Genomic DNA, 21,424 nt, shown 5'->3' on the forward strand with positions numbered 1-21,424 from the left:
CTGCTGCTGCTAAGTCGCTTCAGTCGTGTCCAGCTCTGTGCGACCCCCATAGATGGCAGCCCACCAGGCTCCTCCGTCCCTGGGATTCTCCAAGCAAGAACACTGGAGTGGGTTGCCATTTCCTTCTCCAATGCAGGAAAGTGAAAAGTAAAAGTAAAGTCTCTCAGTCGTGTCTGACCCTCAGCGACCCCATGGACTGCAGCCTACCAGGCTCCTCCATCCATGGGATTTTCCAGACAAGAGTATTGGAACGGGGTGCCATTGCCTTAGATCCCTGACCAGGGGTCAAACCCAGGCCCCCTGCCTTGGGAGCGTGGCGTCTTAGCCACTGGACCACTAGGGAAGTCACCCCCTGAAAATAAATATATATATATATATATTTAGACAAGATTTTAAAAACCAGGGAGAAAAATTAAATTGGAAAAGGCAGAGATGTTTTTCAATCAATAATCACAATAGTCCTGCCTGAGGCCCCCACCTGGACAACTCACCTTTATGGATTATAGAGCTAGTTGCATTTTTTTCTCCTTCTTTCCTTAATTTCCCCCAATTCTCTCCCAGTGGAGGGGCCAGGGTTGAAGCAAGAGAATTGTGAGTGGAAAGAGGAAGTGACCACCCCCCTCCTCCTTTGGGTGGCATCCCTCAGTACTGCTCAGAGCATGGTTTAAATCAGTGGGAAGAGACCAGGTGAGTCCAGCTCTGGGGACAGGAGTATGGCCAAGAGTCCTTGATGCTAAGAACACAAGTCCCTTGTGTGTGAAGGCCTTTTTGTAAGCATACAGTTATTTGTAAGCATTTCACAGATAGATTCTGATGGGAGTCTCATAATAACTACCTGAGATGAGCAGAAAAATTACGAATAATCATTAACCTTATGGGGCTTCCCTGGTGGCTCAGATGGTAAAGAATCTGCCTACAATGCAGGAGACCTGAGTTCTTTCCCTGAGTTTCGAAGACCCTGAAACAGGGAATGGCTACCCACCCCAGTATTCTTGCCTGGAGAATCCCACGGACCGAAGAACCTGCCAGGCTACAGTCCCTGGGGTTGAATACAGTTGGACACGATGGAGTGACTAAGCATGCAGGCACTAAACTTTTGAGAAGAGTTATGATTAATCACTAACTTTATTGTATAAATTAAAGTACACAAGACTGTGATGCTTAGAGATGCTGCACAGCTCATAAGCAGGGGAGCCAGTCCTAGAAGCCTGAACTTGAGAGCCCCAGGCTGGCCTTCCGCTTTTCCACTGTTCACCACTTCAGTGCAATTAATACAGAGACTTGTTGACACTTTCCAGAAATCCCCATGGTCCCAAAGGACCTGTCTCAGGTGAAACCTCCAACAATCAACAGTGACTCTGAGATAGTTGCCATCTGTCCCCTGTCCCCACAGCAGACAATCGGAAAAAGCAGAGGGTCCCACACAGGGAGAGGAAGCGGCACGACTTCTCCTTGTTTAAGCTTTCCGACTCGGAGATGAGGGTGAAGATCTCGCCACAGCTTCTGCTGGCCACGCACCGCTTCATGGCCACAGGTATGATGCCCCTGCCCTCCTACACCTCCACCCCAGGCAGGCAAGGCAGCTCTGGAGGGTGGAACCAGGCACCAGTCATCCTTAATACCTTGTAACGTGAGTCCGGTGCAGGGACTGAAAACCTCTGTTCCAGAAGAGGAGGTTATCCTTGGGCAGGGGCAATAGGACCCTACATTTGCTCGTTTTCAGCCTCCGACCTTCTCGGGGAAAGTGAGTATGATGCAACTCTACTTTTCTCTCTTCTACTTGAGAAAAGAGCTGAGGAATCCACCGCTGCACTTTCCCTTCCTCTACCTGCTTCATGGTGGGGGTTGGTGGCCCAGAGGGTTCATCTGGGAGGGACAGGTGATGTCCTATGTAGCTACAAAGGCCCTGGGGCCCGGACTCTCCCAGAATCTTTAGAGAAAAAAAAAAGAGAGGATCCAAAGATAAACTTCTCCTTCTTGTAAGGAAGGTAAAATTGTCTTTGAACTGTCTAATCTTCTCATTCATGCCTAAATAATGTGCTGACCTATAACAATCACACACATTAGTAAGTTCACTATTTAATTAATCCAGCATTTATTTATTGAGTGCATAATGAATGCTAGTACTGTTCCAGATCCTAAAAGGTAGAAAATTTTAAATTGGAGCTTCTTTAGGGTTTTAAACATGTAATATAGTTCTGATATAACATGTAATTATAGTTCTAACATAGTCTTTCAATGTTGACTACAGATGTCAACTGAATATCTGATTTCCTAGAACAAAGCAGATGTATCTGTAAATATAATGATATGCCATAATGTAATAGTATAGTATAACATAACATAATAATATAGTATAGAGTAATATCTATTAATATGTAAATACAATGCAATGATGCTTCTTATTGAGAACTTTCCACTTAAATAATTAAGTGTTCCTGTTAACTTGAAATTTCATTTCACTCAACAGATATACATCATACAAATAAGTCAGATTAAATTCTCTGTATTTCATTTGATCATAGCATTAAAACAAAAACATTTTTAGCCATGTTCACATGGCTTACTTATCCATGTCTGACTCCAGCTGCTTTTTAAACCACTTTATTGCAATATAGTTGACATACTAAAAATGGTACATATTTAATGTAAACAACTTGATGAGCTTGGAGATACACATACATTCATAAAACCATCATCATAATCTGTGCCATAAACATAAACATCACTTCCAAAAGTTTCCTGCCACCTTCTATATGTGTTATTACTATTTGTGTATGTGTGTGTGTTAATATAAGATCTTAGCAAACTTTTAAGTTCAGTTCAGTTCAGTCGCTCAGTCATGTCCGACTCTTTGCGACCCCATGGACTGCAGCACGCCAGGGTTCCCTGTCCATCACCAGCTCCCGGACTTTACCCAAACTCATGTGATTGAGTAGGTGATGCCATCCAACCATCTCACCCTCTGTTATCCCCTCCTCCTCCCACCTTCAATCTTTCCCAGCATCAGGGTCTTTTCAAATGAGTCAGTTCTTGGCATCAGGTGGCCAAAGTATTGGCGTTTCAGCTTCAGCATCAGTCCTTCCAGTGAATAATCAGGACTGATTTCCTTTAGGATGGACTGGTTGGATCTCCTTGCTGTCCAAAGGACTCTCAAGAGTCTTCAGTGTAGCATTGTTCTTGGGCTTTATATGCTGTGCAGTAGATCTCTAGGATTTATTCATCTGGCATAACTGGAACTCTGTACCCTCTGACTAATATCCCCATTACCTCCTTCTCCCAGTCCATTCTACTCTCTGTTTCTATGAACTTGACTATTTTAGATTCATCATATAAATGGCATCATGTAGTATTTGTCCCTCTGTGCCTGGCTTATGTCACCTAGCATAACATCCTCCAGGTTCATCCACGCTGTCACAAATGGCAGGATTTTCTTCTTTTTTAAGTCTATGTGCAGCTTTAAGTAAAGTCAACGAGAAAATTAATAACAAAATTGACACTGTCAAAACAGTGACCTGAAATGCCAGTGCAGGTACCCATATCCCCAGAGGGCCCGAAGATGCACACTTGGGCTTAAGACACTCCCCCACCCCCACCCACCCAAGGGAATTGCAGGATGGAGCGTGGAGCGTGACTGGCTCTGGTTGTGTCCACCCTGACTCCTCCCTGCTGCCGATTCCTCCTGCCTTCACTCTCCCCTAGAAGTGGAGCCGTTTAAGTCTCTGTACCTCTCGGAGAAGATCCTGCTCCGGCTCCTGAAACATCCCAACGTGATCCAGGAGCTGAAGTTTGATGAGAAGAACAAGAAGGCTCCGGAACACTACCTCTACCAGCGCAACCGCCCCGTGGACTACTTTGTGCTGCTTCTGCAGGTGAGTGGGAAAGGCTTGGACCCTCCAAGGGCAAGGTAGGACTTCTCCAGGCTGAAGAGGAATGCCCACGCCTCCTCCGAGCCAGGTTCCAAGGCTGCCTTGGGAGCAAGGCCAGTTGGGGCAGGCGTTTGTCCCTGACTCACAGAAGGAGACAGGTGTGACTGGCTGGCATCCTAGAGTGATGGGATCTTTATGGCATTTAGTCTGATGTCAGCAATGTTTGTGGTTGGGGGTGCAGTGGGTAACTCCCAGCCAAGGGGTTCTGCTGCTGAACTTCCTAAACTGGTGTCCTACAAAATCCCTATCACCTCTTGTCTCTGCTTGGCCATGCCCGGGAATGCAACTGTGCACTGCCTCCCAAATTTCAGGCACTCCTTGTTTTAAGCTCTTCTCTCTGTCAAGCAAAATCTCACCATCTCTGATTTTCACCCACTGGTCCTTGCTCTGCTCTCTGGAGGCACATGGAACGTGTCCACTCTCTCTGCCACACTTCAGCCATTGCAGTGCCTTAATCCTTTCCTTAAGGGGACTATGAGGGAATAAACAAGAAAATGAGAGAGGTGCAGCATCTTCCTGGTACTCACATGAGTACAGTCACCCCCCCTGCCCTGAGGGGGTGTAAGTAAGTGGAAAGGCCTGTAAATAAGTGTCAGGCATGATTCCAGCCCCTCCTCCTGGCTTGATTCCACCGTTAGCCCTGCCCCTACTCACTGTCTCTTCCCGGTAAAATCTGGTGAACCCTAAATACAATGATTGTCTTAAAATCCTAATTAAATTCACATTGACTTCTAGAAAGGGTCTCTCTGTTACAGTCCCCCTGCCACCTGTCTGCTCCAACACGGTATATGCCTCAAACCCATCCTTCCAGATAGCCTCGTTAAAATGCCTTCTTCTCCAGAAATGGAGTCACATTCTTTACTGTTGAAAATTGAGAAGGGTGTTTGCATTGTTTATATAACACAAGGAACGCGAGTAGAGTCTTATGCCTAATATAAACGTAACCATTTTCAAATAAATCTTGGCGGGGGTAAAATATAGGGGCAAGAGGGTAGGTTCAGAAATTGGAAAGACCTAGTTTTAAAATCCCAATATTGGTACTTGTTAACTAACTTTGATTTAGTTATTTAATCTTTATGAGCCTCAAAATTGATTCATCTATAAAACTGGGAGTAAAAATAGTACAGGCCTTGTAGGGTCTGGGATGGATCCGTGCAGTGCATATACACGGTTTCAGACCCCTAATAGCATACCATATGCTCAAGCTTCTCACAGAATCTGGCTTTATCTCAGCTAGAGATAAGAGAGATGGTCTAGTCTCAGACTATACCACTGGAACAGTTTATGGGATTTATGAGGTCCTGAGCTAGCTGGACCTGCCTCATGAAGGAGCCATTAGAGTCTTCAGGGAAAGCTTGCATGTTCATGACTGGATACTGCTTTATTAACTAAGCAAGAACTTTACTGCCAAGGGCTCCTGAAGTTAAAGCTGCTGTTTCAAAACATATCTGGATGGAATTCACATTCTCCTGTGATAAGAGTTTAGGTCCACTTATTATCCAAACAGAAGTACTTAGGGTCGTCTTCACTAAAAGAGCTGGAAGTGCTCGTCCACACCTTTAGCACACTTCCTTCTTTCTCCAGGGTAAAGTGGAGGTGGAGGTTGGTAAGGAAGGCCTTCGCTTCGAGAACGGAGCCTTCACCTACTATGGTGTCCCAGCCATCATGACCACTGCTTGCTCAGGTATTCCAGTTTCCAAGCCATAGCTTATTGGGGAAGCAGTGGGCTAGTGGAGAAAATGCATCTGGGTTCCAAGTCATGACTGCTGTTGTGGACCCTGGACAAGCCTTTTACCTTCCTGGACTTTAGAAGTGGAAGTACATGGCAGACTGTAACATTATCCAGTGGTAGGGATGTGGTAATTTTCAATATGAAAAGACACACTTATTTCACTCTTTATACATCCACCTGATTACCTGTTTCTGCAGGGTTGACTGGTGCTGTGGGTGGGATGGAAGAGGGAGAATTCCTCTAAGAAGGTGTGTTTTCTGAACTGCCTCTGAAACACCCTGCATCCTTCTGTCCTTAGATAACGATGTGCGGAAGGTTGGAAGTCTGGCTGGATCCTCTGTCTTTCGTATGTATCTCTCAAACCCCTCCCTCGTCCTCCCTGCCGAGGTCCTGCCTCAGCCCAGTCTGGGGACCCGGACCGACCACTCTCAGCCTGGGCTGGGACTAACACAATTGCTGGCAGCCTCTTTGTATGCTCTGCCAGGAACACTGCTTTCTGCCAGGTACCCGCAGACCACGGCGGGGGTGGGGGTGGGGGCTTAGTTTCTGAGAGTCTAGAATGTTTTCTGCCGCTTCTCTGCTCATGTGCAAAATGATGAATGACCAGCGAGGGAGGTTGTGAGGGGAGGCACCATTTGCTGTCCCCTGCCAGGGAATGCAAGCAGGTGGTTTTGTGTGCTCTGCTGGAGGTTGAACGTTCCTTCTCTGCTGTGGTAATTCACCCTCTGTCCTCTACTTGCAAACCTTAATATGCTATTATTGTGTCTGTGGCATTTAGTAAGCAGCAAGATCTTAGGATGTAAACCCCAGGCTGGCACGTATGTTGCTCATCTGCTTCTCTTTGCTCATTGACCACATCTCAGCAGGTGGGGAGGGGTCTGCGGCTGGCTGTGCATGCTGATGGCAGGGGCTGGCACAGGCTGCTGGTGGGTGTTCTCTGCCCCTTCTGTGCTCTACTTTCTCTCTGCTTCCTGCATCAGTTATTGTCCTTGTGTTTAGAGGGCATGGCGTTTGTTGTGATATAAGTGTGATCCAGAAAGCATTATTTCTCTAGATTTGTCTTTGATTCACCAGTCTGAATTTTGCATTGCTTTCAGCTCTTAGTTTTTATGGTGGCCATTTTAATGCCAAATGGGTGTTTTTTCTCATCATTAAAAAAAAAAAATCTTCCATAGTGGTTTATATTGGGATTTATCAGAGGGTCCCAAAGCTTGAAATCACAATCCATGGCACCTGAAAAGTAGGTACTTTTTTAACAGAGAAACTAAAGAAATGACCTGCTCCGAATCACCTCAATGCAGTTATTTACCTCAATGCATTCCAGTGGCCTGACTCGTCCAAACAGTACAATGAAATACAGATCTTAGATCCAATGTGTTCCAGGATGTCATTTCTTTGTGGGAATATTGGGACAATGTACAGTGTAATTTCCCATCCTGGCCCAACAGAGGGCTTAAAAGAAATTGAAATAGCTGCCCACACCCAAGGAGTGGTCCCACATATGTGGAAGGAGGGCTGTAACAAAAAACCCTGGTATGTTGTTATATAAACCGACAAATCTCAATTAAGGTTGGTGAAGGAAGCATCAGTTCACAGAACAAGAAGTCAAGATATGGGAGAGGGATGGTCTACAGGACCAAGTAGACCTTGGTTCTCTAAAGGAGGTCTCCACCAGCCATCACACTGGTGCTTGCTCAAGGTAGAGTGACTACTGAGATTCAAAGCGTTACCTAGAGGTGCTGGCCTTTACATAAGACCAAAAGAAGTGGGGACTCTAGGGGTAAATTGCTGTGTAAAGGTCCCAAGCCCATCTAATTTACATGACTTTCTTTCTTTAAAAAATTTTTTTTGAATAGTAGGAAAATGTTATCTGGTTTCCTCAGTCCTTCCTGTCTCTAGTTCTTTCTATCAAAATCCATTTTATCATTGAGACAGAATAAACCTGCAATAGTAATCTCTCCTTCAAAACTGGCTAACTAAAAAGAAACGTTAACCTCTCTTTCCCTCTCCACATTTCTGAGCATCTTTATTTATCCACCTTCAGGAAGAAAAAGAAATCAAATTAGCTTGTAGGGATATAGAGACATTTTCCATTCTCCCCCATGAGCCCTCCACACCTAATAGAGTTTGGTATGGATAACTGCCAAGACTACCAGCACTACCCCCCTGCCCCTGCTTATTCCAGGTCCACCTCTCAGCCCAGGTCCAGCCCCCCAGCATCTTTCACTGTCCAGGAACCTTACTTGTAGATCAAGGAAGAGCTTAAGGCTGAACCACAAAGTGGTGGATTCTTGAAGGGTCTCAGTCTACCTAACTAGCGCTGTCCTTGATACCAATCTAGAGCTTTGTCAGCCTTGAGGGTGATAAATGAGATGATGAGTTTGCCAGAACACTGACCGATGCCTCAAAGTTGAGTCTGAGGTTCTAAGTCAGTCCCTCTGCTTTTCCTGTGCTGGGTGAAGGAAACACAATCAGCACTGTCTCCTTTGTCTTGGTTCTGATTGCCAGGGAACCCAGGAGGACCAAAGTGAGCCTGGTAATCCGAAGGAATGGGCCTGAGCTCAGCGTGACCAGAACAGATGCCCACAGGGGTGTGGAAGTGGGAGAGAACAAGTCTCCTATTCGCTTGACTGAGATATGTTTAATTTGTGGACCGGAAGTACTAGAATTCTTGAGACAATGGGGTTTCTTATTCCAGTGTGTCTTGCAACACTAGGAGCCCATTTAAACATTCCTTGACAAAGAATGATTACTTGACAAAATAAATGATTATCAGGTAGGATAAGGCTGTCCCCTCTCCCCTTTACACTATTGGATAATTTCAGGCAAATCATTGGGTGCAGCAACTAAGACTGCCAAAGCCACCATTTCAGAGTGCTGTCACCTGCAGACTGACTTCATTTAGTTTCTTGGAAGGGACTCTGGGAATGATCAGATAAGAGGGATAAAGACAGATTCCCTCCCGGAAATACTGCTCGATCAGGATCAAGGTTGGTGAAGGACTGGAATATTACTACACATTCTACTCCACCCAGGCCCCAAGTTATAGCCAGCACCGTTTCATACTATGGGAAAAGAGAGAGAAGGAAAAGGGGATAGGAAGAGAGGTGCTTTGGAGCACTTGTACTGGCTAAGAAGTGACTATGATTTAGTTTATCAAGTTGATTCACATTAAGATTGCTAGAAACTGCCCTTCCTGTGTCCCAAGGCTCTGGCTGTGCATAGTTCCTCTCCAGCACTGTGCCCACAGAGGGAACTCCTAGGAGCCCGAGGCAGAAGATGGCCTCCTCTTCCCCGAGGATGCCCCTAGCAGCAGCTTGCATTTTGCTTTCAGCCCTCCCGCAGGTGAGAAGCCCTCAGGCAGTCGGGAGGGCCCCACGGGAATGCACCGCTGGGCTCCCAACACATGTGCTGGCTCAAAAAGGCGTCTCAGACCAAACACTGCCCAGGTCTACTCCCTGCTGGGGCACTGCCTGTTGTTGTCACTGGTGGGTCTCATCCCCTCTGAGATTATTGTGCATCTTTTTGGAAGAACTTCAGCAAAATCTGTTTATTTTCTTCTTTCCGGAGAGTGACTTTGTGAGAAGATGCAATTTCCATGTTTCCAGAGGCAAGACTCCCTTTGGCAGAGAAATGGGATGTTGTGAGGATCCAGGAGCAGACTGTCTCACCCACTTTGCTTTTTGTCTCTCTCCTTTTGTGTTTATCTTCCCCTTCACAACTCACAAATCCTTGACTCTTTAGTGCCCGTCTCTGTGTCTCGTACCTTCGCCTTCAGCAGAGGGGACTCTCTGGCAGGCTCCCCAGGTAAACATGCATGGGGTCTTGGTCTCCATAGATCCATGGGGTTTACAAGAGGCCTTTGGTGTCTGTCACTGTCCCGCATGAAAACTAGCCTCTCCCAACAGACAGGCCCAGGACGAAGGCATAGCACGATGCATTGCTAATACTGGTACTCACTGCCCAAGCATTGCTGGCGCAGTGGTGTCACTCATGAACTTAGCCCCCAGGGATATGTCTATATCCATGTGATACCCATGTGAGAAATGGGGAGGGCTGGAGAGGAATGGTGTGCGTTTTTCCTTATCGTTCGTCTGACTGCAGAAAGGAGGGATAAGAGGTGCAGCAGATGAACAACGGGAGAAAACAATGAAAGGCTATGCTTTATTTCCATTTTTCCTCTGTCTTTTCTTCCATGTGGTCTCTGACCTCAGTTAACCACTAACCCCACCTCATCTTCCTAGAAATGTTACTATGTAGTGACCATAATCTCTCTGGCTCTGCTCACACAAAGGATGCTATATTAAAAACTTCAGAACAACTTTTCACTAGGTTTAACCTCTCCTGTTAATGAAAAGTTACCGATTTCTTTTTAATCAGATAAAGCAGCTCCATACTATAACTCAAAGATGGAGTAGAATGTAATAACTCTGAACAATCGGTTAAGAACTTGTTTTTTCTTTTTTTTCATCCCTAGAAGTTGATCTCTTAGTTTCATGGAGCAAATAATGAACAAACTAAGGATTTATTTAAGTCACCCTGAAGTTAAAGCACAATCCAATTTCCCACACCCTCTACACCTGTCTTCCTTATTCCAATGCTATGGTAATGATTCTGAGGCCCCACCATAGCCTCATCATCAAGAAATAAGTCGTATTTCACTGTGTATATAGTAGATTCTCAACATTCAAATAGGCTGAGACCTCAAACCCCCAAATTTACAACTTCAGAACTATCTATATTGACTTCTACTTTCTCACAAATCACAGTTTTCCATCAAAAACCATCTGGTTCCCATGTTTATCTGTATAAGACAAATTAACCACCTTCCCCAATTTCATCAGTTTTCTCTCTTACTTCATGGTGATTTTCCACCAAGAAATAAATTTTTTTTCTCACTTTGTGGGAGCTCATGCCTTTATGATGACTACAGGAGAATGGCCCACTGGAGATGCCACTCTGGTGCCCTCACCAGCTGAGTGGTCACTCCCACATGCCAGCAAAATTAGAAACGACCACATCATGGACCTTCAAGATCCTTCCCACGTGGGGAGTCTTGGTAAATGAATAATGTGCTCTTTAGTTTCAGCAGAAAGGGAAGATGCACATTTTTAAAATATTTTCAACTAAAAAGATCAAAGCATTAAAAAAGAAGAAGAAAGAAAGCATGAGAGCTGGGATATGCTTTTTAAAAATTAACCCTCAGCTCATCAGAAAACCTAGTTAATGATAACTTCCTACTTAAAAAAAGCTTAGTTATAGTTCATCAGTATAATCCTATAATTAAGTATTTCCAGTCATTCTTGCTTCTGTTCCGTATCAGCAGAAGAAGAAGCCTCACTCATTGGATTTACAGAAAGCAGTTCTGGGCACATTCTGGCCCCATACTTGATTTATTATCCAGATACATTAATTTACATATATTATGTCTTCAGTTCAGTTCAGTCGCTCAGTCGAGTCCAACTCTCTGCAACCCCATAAATTGCAGCACGCCAGGCCTCTCTGTCCATCACCAATTCCCAGAGTTCACTGAAACTCATGTCCATCGAGTCGGTGATACCGTCGAGCCATCTCATCCTCTGTCGTCCCCCTTCTGCTCCTGCCCCCAATCCCTCCCAGCATCAGAGTCTTTTCCAGTGAGTCAACCCTTCGTATGAGGTGGCCAAAGTATTGGAGTTTCAGTTTTAGCATCATTCCTTCCAAAGAACAGCCAGGACTGATCTCCTTTAGAATGGACTGGTTGGATCTCCTTGCAGCCGAAAGGGACTCTCAAGGGTCTTCTCCAACACTATAGTTCAAAAGCATCAATTCTTCAGCACTCAGCTTTCTTCACAGTCCAACTTTCACATCCATACATGACCACTGAAAAACACTATAGCCTTGACTAGACGGACCTTTGTTGGCAAGGTAATGTCTCTGCTTTTGAATATGCTATCTAGCTTGGTCATAACTTTCCTTCCAAGGAGTAAGCGTCTTTTAATTTCATGGCTGCAATCACCATCTGCAGTGATTTTGGAGCCCCCAAAAATAAAGTCTGACACTGTTTCCGCATCTATTTGCCATGAAGTGATGGGACCAGATGCCATGATCTTAGTCTTCTGAATGTTGAGCTTGAAGCCAACTTTTTCACTCTCCACTTTCACTTTCCTCAACAGGCTTTTTAGCTCCTCTTCACTTTCTGCCATAAGGGCGGTGTCATCTGCATATCTGAGGTTATTGATATTTCTCCCGGCAACCTTGATTCCAGCTTGTGCTTCTTCCAGCCCAGCGTTTCTCATAATGTACTCTGCACAGAAGTTAAATAAGCAGGGTGACAATATACAGCCTTGACATACTCTTTTCCCTATTTGGAACCAGTCTGTTGTTCCATGTCCAGTTCTAACTGTTGCTTCCTGACCTGCATATAGGTTCCTCAAGAGGCAGGTCAGGTGGTCTGGTATTCCCATCTCTTTAAGAATTTTCCAGTTTATTGTGATCCACACAGTCAAAGGCTTTGGCATAGTCCATAAAGCAGAAATCTGGAACTTTCTTGCTTTTTCGATGATCCAGCGGATGTTGGCAGTTTGATCTCTGGTTCCTCTGCCTTTTCTAAAACCCGCTTGAACATCAGGAAGTTCACAGTTCACATATTGCTGAAGCCTGGCTTGGAGAATTTTGAGCATTCCTTTACTAGTGTGTGAGATGAGTGCAATTGTGTGGTAGTTTGAGCATTCTTTGGCATTGCCTTTCTTTGGAATTGGAATGAAAACTGACCTTTTCCAGTCCTGTGGCCACTGCTGAGTTTTCCAAATTTGCTGGCATATTGAGTGCAGCACTTTCACAGCATCATCTTTCAGGATTTGAAATAGCTCCACTGGAATTCCATCACCTCCACTAGCTTTGTTCGTAGTGATGCTTTCTAAGGCCCACTTGACTTCACATTCCAGGATGTCTGGCTCTAGATGAGTGATCACACCATCATGATTATCTTGGTCATGAAGATCTTTTTTGTACAGTTCTTCTGTGTATTTTTGCCACCTCTTCTTAATATCTTCTGCTTCTGTTAGGTCGATACCATTTCTGTCCTTTTTTGAGCCCATCTTTGCATGAAATGTTCCCTTGATATCTCTAATTTTCTTGAAGAGATCTCTAGTCTTTCCCATTCTGTTCTTTTCCTCTATTTCTTTGCATTGATCGCTGAGGAAGGCTTTCTTATCTCTCCTTGCTATTCTTTGGAACTCTGCATTCAGATGCTTATATCTTTCCTTTTCTCCTTTGCTTTTCGCCTCTCTTCTTTTCATAGCTATTTGTAAGCCCTCCCCAGACAGCCATTTTGCTTTTTTGCATTTTTGTTCCTTGGGGATGGTCTTGATCCCTGTCTCCTGTACAATGTCACGAACCTCCATCCATAGTTCATCAGGCACTCTATTTATCAGATCTAGTCCCTTAAATCTATTTCTCACTTCCACTGTATAATCATAAGGAATTTGATTTAGGTCATACTTGAATGGTCTAGTGGTTTTCCCTACTTTCTTCAATTTAAGTCTGGATTTGGCAATAAGGAGTTCATGATCTGAGCCACAGTCAGCTCCCAGTCTTGTTTTTGCTGACTATATAGAGTTTCTCCATCTTTGGCTGCAAAGAATATAATCAATCTGAATTCGGTGTTGACCATCTGGTGATGTCCATGTGTAGAGTCTTCTCTTGTGTTGTTGGAAGAGGGTATTTGCTATGACCAGTGCGTTCTCTTGGCTAAACTCCATTAGCCTTTGCCCTGCTTCATTCCGTATTCCAAGACCAAATTTGCCTGTTACCCCAGGTGTTTCTTGACTTCCTACTTTTGCATTCCAGTCCCCTATAATGAAAAGGACATCTTTTGGGGTGTTAGTTCTAAAAGGTCTTGGAGGTCTTCATTATTATGTCTTACTCCCATCTTTTTTTTTTTTTTTTTTTGTCACACCACATGGCAGGCGGGATCTTAGTTCCCCCACCAGGGATCAAACTCATGCCCCCTTCAGTGGAAGCACAGAGTCCTAACCTTTGGACCTCCAGGGGAGTCCCTGGAAATTAAGTGGGCTTTTAAGTTTTAAAAGACTTGGTTATTTTTTTAAATCCCCACAACCACCTTAGGAGATGGGCAGAAATTGTTTGGAGACAATTGGTAAGGAAACAACTCTAAGAAATTAAGCGGTTGGGTCAATGTCAGACATGTATTTAGGATGCAGAGGGCTGAGGACCAGAATCCAACTCTCTTAGGCCTTGTTCTATTGCCTGGGACCTTCCTGCGTTTCTGAATGTGGGCCTGTTGTGCCCTCTAGAGGGCTGTGACTTGTTTGCATTTTGAAAGCAGCTGTGCTAATGAACTATGGTACTCACCTTAGGTTGAGGCTGGTGGTCCCTACTCCAAATATTGCCACTGTTACTCACAGGCAGTTTCCTTCTAGTTGAGCCTTAGTGTGAAATGAGGAGAGCAGAGTGTGTGTGGATTACCTCCAGAGTGTGCTGCGATTAGCCAGATTTGCAGGTGTTTTTATTTAAAAATAAAACCACTGAGAGTACACAGCCCCACTACAGTTATCATTCTCTCTCCCCGGATTCATTCCTTTTTTCCTCTCCTGATGGTAGAGATGATTTCAAGTTCCCCATGACAGTCCTTCTGAATCCATGAAAGAACAAAAGCAAGAGAGAGGCCACGAGCAAGGGTCCTTTTTCAATGCCCAGTTGCATTTGTAATGTACTTTGAGATCAGTGAGGATAGTTTTTTTCCCCCAGAATATAAAGGAAGTACCTAAAAATAATCTTTTTACTTTGTGAAATGTGGTAAGTGGAAATATTCCTTTGGGTCGGCTCTTGCATAGTCAACATTTGGGAACCATTAAAGCTCCATGTAACGTGAGCAAGTTCATCTGGGCTCCTAACTTGGGCTGATTTACAGAGTTCACATTATAGCTTTGACAGACAGCTTTTGGCATTTGGTTGTCTGATGTTGAATAGTACCCCAGAATGATGAATTTTAATAATCCTAGTTTGTACTCTTATAAGCCTGTGTAATTAAATTCCTGCATCCAGTTTAGAAAACACAGATGGCCTGTGGCATAGTGACGATGACCAAATTGGGCTGTTTCTCTCTATCCCTCAGTGAGACTCGGCAAGATGTAAGCAGGCAGCTGCTGAACCTTACCTCTTCTCACATCCCCAGACTGAAAAGGAGAATGAGGTGTTCTTCTATGTGTGGCTCCTGTTCCTGGCATAGAGTTGTGAAAGCTCTGGGCACCGGGGTCACGAGTAAAGCAAGAGTCTCAGAGGTGTGTCTGGGTTTTCAGGGCCCCTGCCTATCTGTGCAGAATGAGGGGAGATTCCATCCAGCCCTGACTTCAGTTTAAAAATCCTCTTCCACCCCCTCTCTCACCCCAACCCAATTTTACCCCAGTGTCTTCTCCACCCAACCTCAGTAACTCCAACTTGCCATCCAAGACAGATGTACCTTACAGGCAAACCACACGAAGTCTGCAGGAATGAGCTTGCCACACTTCACCCAAATTGAGAGCATGATGTAAGAGCAAGATGGGCGAGGGAGATGTCAACAGCCAGGCCTGCGCCCTATTGAGGGATCCTGTGGTCAGTTTCATGCATCATTGAACAATCCGTCGCCTCTTAGACCTCTTTGCCCTGTGCTTAGAATTTTTCTTCTCTCTTCACTCCCCCAAGCTGCGCCTCTGTGCTTTTAGAAAATGCCAAGGGGAATTATACAACTTGAACTAGTTTGCCACGCTGCTGGGACACTCGTCTGTTACTGATTTCTTCTCTTTTTTTTTTTTATTAAAAGCATTTCCATTTCCCTTGCTCAAAAACTTCTGAGTGTATGTGCACAATTACCAAAACGCCAAGTCATCAGCATCCTACCTATTGAGGAATGTCAGGCTCTGGGACACAAAATCATTGATCTTGCACAACAGTCAGATGAGCTGGGACTTTCTTTGTCATGAAACGAAGATTCCTTTTTCATTCTAAAGATGGCTTTTATAGACCCAACCTTTGTAAGACAGCTGTATCTTTTGCTGTTGGGAATCCTTTGGGATATTATGAATAAAGCTTCAATAGCATTGTCTTTACTTAAAAAAAAAAACAAACAAACATGTTTTTCCTCCTAGCACAACAGTGATGTTGCTTGTGTTTGACATGTGGGCCCTATGAGTGACACCAGGGTGACATGCCTGCGCTGGGTGCCAGTGAAGATGAGAGCTTTGGGAAGAACAGGGATGAAACTGTTTCCTCTGTTTTGAACAGCAAGTGGAAGTGATTCAGGCAGAAGTTAATTCTGTTCAGTTCAGTTGCTCAGTCATGTCCAACTCTTTGCAACCCCTTGGACTGCAGCACGCCAGGCTTCCCTGTCCATCACCAATTCCAAGAGCTTGCTCAAACTCATGTCCATCGAGTCAGTGATGCCATCCAACCATCTCATCCTCTGTTGTCTACTTCTCCTCCTGCCGTCAATCTTTCTCAGCATCAGGGTCTTTTCCAGTGAGTCAGTTCTTGGCATCAGGTGGCCCAAGTATTGAAGTTTCAGCTTCAGCATCAGTCCTTCCAATGAATATTCAGGACTGATTTCCTTTAGGCTTGACTGGTTTGATCTTGCAGTCCACAGGACTCTCAAAAGTCTTCTCCAACACCACAGTTCAAAAGCATCAATTTTTCAGTGCTCAGCCTTCTTTATGGTCCAGCTCTCACATCCATACATAACTACTGGAAAAACCGTAGCTTTGACTAGACAGACCTTTGTCAGCAAAGTAATGTCTCTGCTTTTTAATACGCTGTCTAGGTTTGTCATAGCTTGTAAATAAGCAGAAGTTGATTAGTAGGCACGATATATTTCCCTATCAGCCTCACTGAAGCTATCTTGAAGGATGACATAAGGGATGAGAATGTAGAACAGAGATGTGGGGTTGTGGGGCACAGGTCCCACCAGGCAAAGTGGAGGATTATCAAGGAGCAGTGGTTATTTCTCAGGGTTACTGGAGCCACAAACCCCTGCTCACAGCCACTCTCTTTGTTCCAAACTGAGTTGAGGACAAAACCTACCAGACCAAGTTGTGGTTTTCCAGACTCTTCTCGCACCAAGGAAGCCACACTCCTGCAAGACTGCCTGCCCCCTGTTCCATGACAACCAGACCTGAGGAAGCACTACCAACTGACTTAGTCAGCCACCACCTCAGGACAGCCACAGTGGGTCTAGGCAAGCCAGACCTTGTCCATTTATTTCAAGGGACCAGGGCCAAATGTGAAATGGGTCTTTTTCTGCCCAATACTGCTGCTCTTTACAGTCACACTGGCACTTTATTCTGCTCTCCACATCACCACCACTGTCCCTCTTGGCCCCTGGTCACTCCAGTGTTACCCCGCTGGTAAGCAGGACTTCAGGACTCCTGGTTTCACCCACTCTTATTAAACAGACAAACAGAAGGTTCTGATGTTTCCTGAGGCCTCTTCCTCAAGTTATGGGGCCTTGGCAGTGCATTCCGGGAATGTCCTTCTGCCCACCCCTCACTTCAAGAAGTCAGTCTACCAGGAATGACTTAGGTTGCTGGAAAAGGCTTTCTGATTCCAGAGTGACTAAAAGCTCTGAAACCTTTTTTAAAAACAAAATTTAGATTCTAAATAAAAACTCCTTCAGGGACTGTTAGGTGCTGACTTGTTCATTCCATCCTGCTTTAATGAGCACCTGCTCTGGGCCAGGCACTGTGGTAGATACCGGATGTACAACAAGCCAGAGAAGACAAGGTCTCTGCCCTCATGGAATTTAGCATTGAACTGAGCAGACATTACAAATAAATACAAACATATTATTAATTAAAACTTGTGAAAAGTGCTCTGAAGGGATGAACAGGGGGCAATGATAGAGGAAAATAGGCGGAATATTCTTAAGGTGGCCAGACCGGCTCTTCAGAGAAGATGATAGTTCAGTTGAGACCTAATGACTGAAAAGTGAGTGCAGGGATTGGGGGGTAAAATGAGGGGAGAAAAGGGGGCATGAGGGTAAAATGAGGGGGAAGGGAGAAGGGGAAATGGCATCTACTGAGGTGGAGGAGGCTTACATGATTGAGAATCCCCAAGGGGGCCAGTAGGCTAGAGCAGAATAAGCATGGTGGGAAGGGAGCCCCAGGAGATCAGATGGGAAAGCAGGGGTCAAGTCGTGGGGGGTTTAGGGCTTAGGGTCAAGTCATGGGGGGCTTAGATTCAACTGGAAGCTGATTCGTGTGTTTTTCTGTTGTTGTTTTTTTTTAATATTTATTTATTTGGCTGCATCGGGTCTTGGTTGAGGCACTCACCATCTTTCGGTGCAGCACACGAACTCTCTAGCTGTGGCATGCGATCTAGTTCCTAGTTCCCCCACCAGGAATTGACCTGTGTCCTTTACATTGCAAGGCAGATTCCTAACCACTGGACCACCAGGGAAGTCCCCTGATTTGTGTTTTGAAAATGTGCTTTTGACAGCTGAGGTGAGAACAGATTATGAGATCATAAGTGGGAAGACCAGACTGTGGTCTAGGCAAGAGTGACGGTAAGTGGGACTTGAGCGGAAACAGAGGCCTGATGTGGGGCTGAGGGATTGGCAGCAGTCGCAGGAGACTCCCAGGTTTCTGGTTCAAGTAACAGTGTATATGCGGTAACACTTAACTGAGCAGGGAAAGACTGGAGGTAGGACCCTTAATTCTATAATCTGATCAAGGCAGTGATTATCCTGGCTCTAATGAGAAAATGATTCAACATATTGTCATTTTAATCTTTCCACTACGTGGTTTGCCAGACAACAGTAACATCTTGACAGCTAAACAGACTGTCAGACCTCCGGAAGTCACTCCAAAGAGATGCTAATCATTTTGATGGATGGCAGCATTATCTTAGGAAACAGAATTAAATTCCTAAAGTTCTTCCCTGAAGGAACCAAGGAGCCTAATCTCTAAACAATCAGGCTCTTCATTGGCGCCCCTGAACTGACTGTGTTAGGAGAGGCCACAGCTTCCCACTTCTCTTTCTTGGGAAGAAATGCATGCAGAGTGGTGTCCGAGGGATGCAGAGCGGTAGGAGGGGCTTTGCAGTCTCGCTCATGGTTATTCTGCTGTGGAGATAATGCTAGGGTCACCTTAAGATCTCTCATCTTTTGATCCTGGGAGGGCAGTTCCCAGTCCCTTTTGAAACCAAGTGATACGGTCGTAATTGAAAGTTCCCAAGAAATTGTTCTTGAAAATGGAAAAAGAGACTGACTCAGAATATTCAGGAGGCCTTTGACAGAAGGCCTGGAGCATTGTTCCAGCCTCCGGCCTATGAACCCAAAGAGAGCCCTGCCTGAGACCCACCCTGGAGGGGGCCCCACTTTGGCCCTCCCCAGCTCCACCTCCTCTGTGCAGGGTGAGTAGTTCACAGAGCCAAAGGGATGTACCAGCCAGAGCTGTGTTTTTCCTTCTAGACCTTATTTCAGATACAAGAATCCTGAATTTTCCACCCAGACAGCTCTAGGATACCAGGCTGGGAAGCCCCAGGGCAGGGCAGGGTCTCCCCCTTCAGCCAATATTCTGGCACAAAACTAAGGAGCCTGACCTGGCCTACTAGGTTGTCAAGACAGTATATTTGTCAAGGAGAAGTATAGAGCATATTTTAACGGTTTATTGATGTGATTTAAATATTTATCCATATGGTTTGTGGGCCTGCGCTGGTCCCTGCCTGCCAGTTTGGAGGCAAGCCTGACATTCCCTCTGAAAAGCCTCACCACAGTGAGGGCTGGTTATCTGTGCTTACCAGGTGGTTTTTAGGGCAAACCTAAGGCTTCAGCCTTTCTAAAAGAAGGTTTGTGAATGGAGTTCATATAAAATAACTCATTTTGGTAAATAAAGGGTCTCATGGTCTGGGGTAGCCACCCCCATTCACAGCGGGGTCCTCATCTCCTTCCCTTCCTTACCCCTGAACCAAGAAAGGCAGTGGCCCACCCAGCTCCTCGCTGGTAGAGGTCGTGGGGAAGGAAGGAGCCTGAGCCAAGTGGAGCCCGGAGGTCTGAATTTGATACTCATAAATGGAGCAGCAGGGCATTTCCTGGGCTCTGAGGGGAGAGGTGAGGGCCCCATGTTGCCATAACCTAAATGTCCTGCGGGACCTCAGTAAACAACACCCCTTCCTCTCTCTCCTTCCTTCTCTTCCCCCTACTGCCTCCCCACCCTACCCTCCTTGCCTTCCCTACTCCACCCCCCCACCCCCACCCCCACTCCCCCCCCCCCAATCTCCTCTCATCGTCTGCAGTAAACCGGTCCCCTTCCCGCTGCAGTGGGTTGAACCGCTCGGAGTCTCCGAACCGTGAGCGCAGCGACTTTGGGGGGAGCAACACCCAGCTGTGCAGCAGCAGCAACAACCTCTACACACCCGACTACTCGGTCCACATCCTCAGCGACGTGCAGTTCGTGAAGGTAACTCTGCAGAGGACCTTCCCCTCACCCCGAACCTGCAACCTTCTGTTCCCCATTCCCAGAGAATGCAGCGTGAACACCATACCTCGGCTTTCCAAAGGCCCTGGTTTCAGTCAGTTGTTGTTTTTTTTTTCCCCAGTCAGTTTTATTCTGTTCATTATTTGTCACTATTATCATTCCTTTGTTCATTTGAACCCTGATTGTTCATGACTGCCTCCCCATTTTTCATGTGGAGAAACTGAGGCAGGAAGAGGGAATTAGCTTGCCTGAGAGAAGTTGCCAGCAGGACTCTTTCCTTTAGTTGCCCCATCACTGGCACAAGGTTGATTTGGTTTATTCAAGATAAATTTGCAGGGGATTAATAAACCAAGCATATAGTAGCGTATCCCTGGCGAAAGAAATGGCAACCCACTCCAGTGTTCTTGTCTGGGAAATCCCATGGACAGAGGAGCCTTGCAGGCTACAGTCCATAAGGTCACAAAAGAGTTGGTCACTACTTAGGAACTAATCAACAACAGCAGTATAGTAGTGTATAGTGGCTTCCCAGGTGCCTCCATGCATACTCGGTGGTGTTCGACTCGTGGTGACCCCATGGACTCTAGTCCACCAGACTCTTCTTTCTGTGGGGATTCCCAGGCAAGAATACTGGAGCGGGTTGCCATTTCCTTCTCCAGGGGATCCTCCTGACCCAGGGATTAAACCCGCATCTCCTGCATCGACTGCACTGGCAGGCAGATTCTTAGCCACTGAGCCACATGGGAATCCCAGCTATGATCTTACATATGTATAAGGTTTCACATATTATTATCTAGAAATCTAAAACACAATGCAGTCTGTTAGCTGAAAATCTTTGTAGTAATTATCATACCCCCTTGCCTTGCCACTGAGCTATTTGAAGAGAATCACTTTGCAAGTATGAGAGAGGCAGCAATGCTTATCACCTTGTAATTAAGGAAAGCTGTTTCTTCATACCCCTCATTGAGTTTAATACTAGACAAACATATTCTAAGGTTTCCTCCTTTCTCTTGCTTTGATAGGTTTTATTTTGTTGGTTTTGTTTGCTAGCATTCCACAAATCATTACCCACTTGGCCTGAGATCAGAAGGGAACCCATTTCCCTGAGTCCAACTAAACACCCAACGTGCTCACTTGGTGACTGTCGTCCCGGTTGCAGGCCGGATGATGGTGTGCTGAATCACAAAGGTGGGAAAAGGTCCTTTCCTTCTGTTCAGAACACTCACCCTGATAATTTGAGAGTGGTGTGTGCTGACTGGCTTTCTGTGTTCCATGACTCTGTAGACCCCCTGAACTAAAATACACATCGCTGATAA

At 45.4% G+C, this 21,424-nt stretch overlaps 1 protein-coding gene across 1 annotated transcript in view; it reads left to right on the plus strand.

The window, feature by feature from the left end:
- Positions 1–21,424, plus strand: part of CNNM1 (cyclin and CBS domain divalent metal cation transport mediator 1) — a 65,254-nt gene that overhangs the window by 31,062 nt on the left and 12,768 nt on the right. Inside the window, exons 3-7 of the mRNA XM_040254195.1 lie at positions 1,394–1,534; positions 3,703–3,872; positions 5,514–5,613; positions 5,960–6,007; positions 19,930–20,093. Of these exons, the coding sequence (XP_040110129.1) occupies positions 1,394–1,534; positions 3,703–3,872; positions 5,514–5,613; positions 5,960–6,007; positions 19,930–20,093 (623 nt within the window). The remainder of the gene's footprint in view (positions 1–1,393; positions 1,535–3,702; positions 3,873–5,513; positions 5,614–5,959; positions 6,008–19,929; positions 20,094–21,424) is intronic.

The sequence above is a fragment of the Oryx dammah genome, unplaced genomic scaffold (assembly GCF_014754425.2).
Source record: "Oryx dammah isolate SB20612 unplaced genomic scaffold, SCBI_Odam_1.1 HiC_scaffold_14, whole genome shotgun sequence".
NCBI lineage: Eukaryota > Metazoa > Chordata > Mammalia > Artiodactyla > Bovidae > Oryx > Oryx dammah.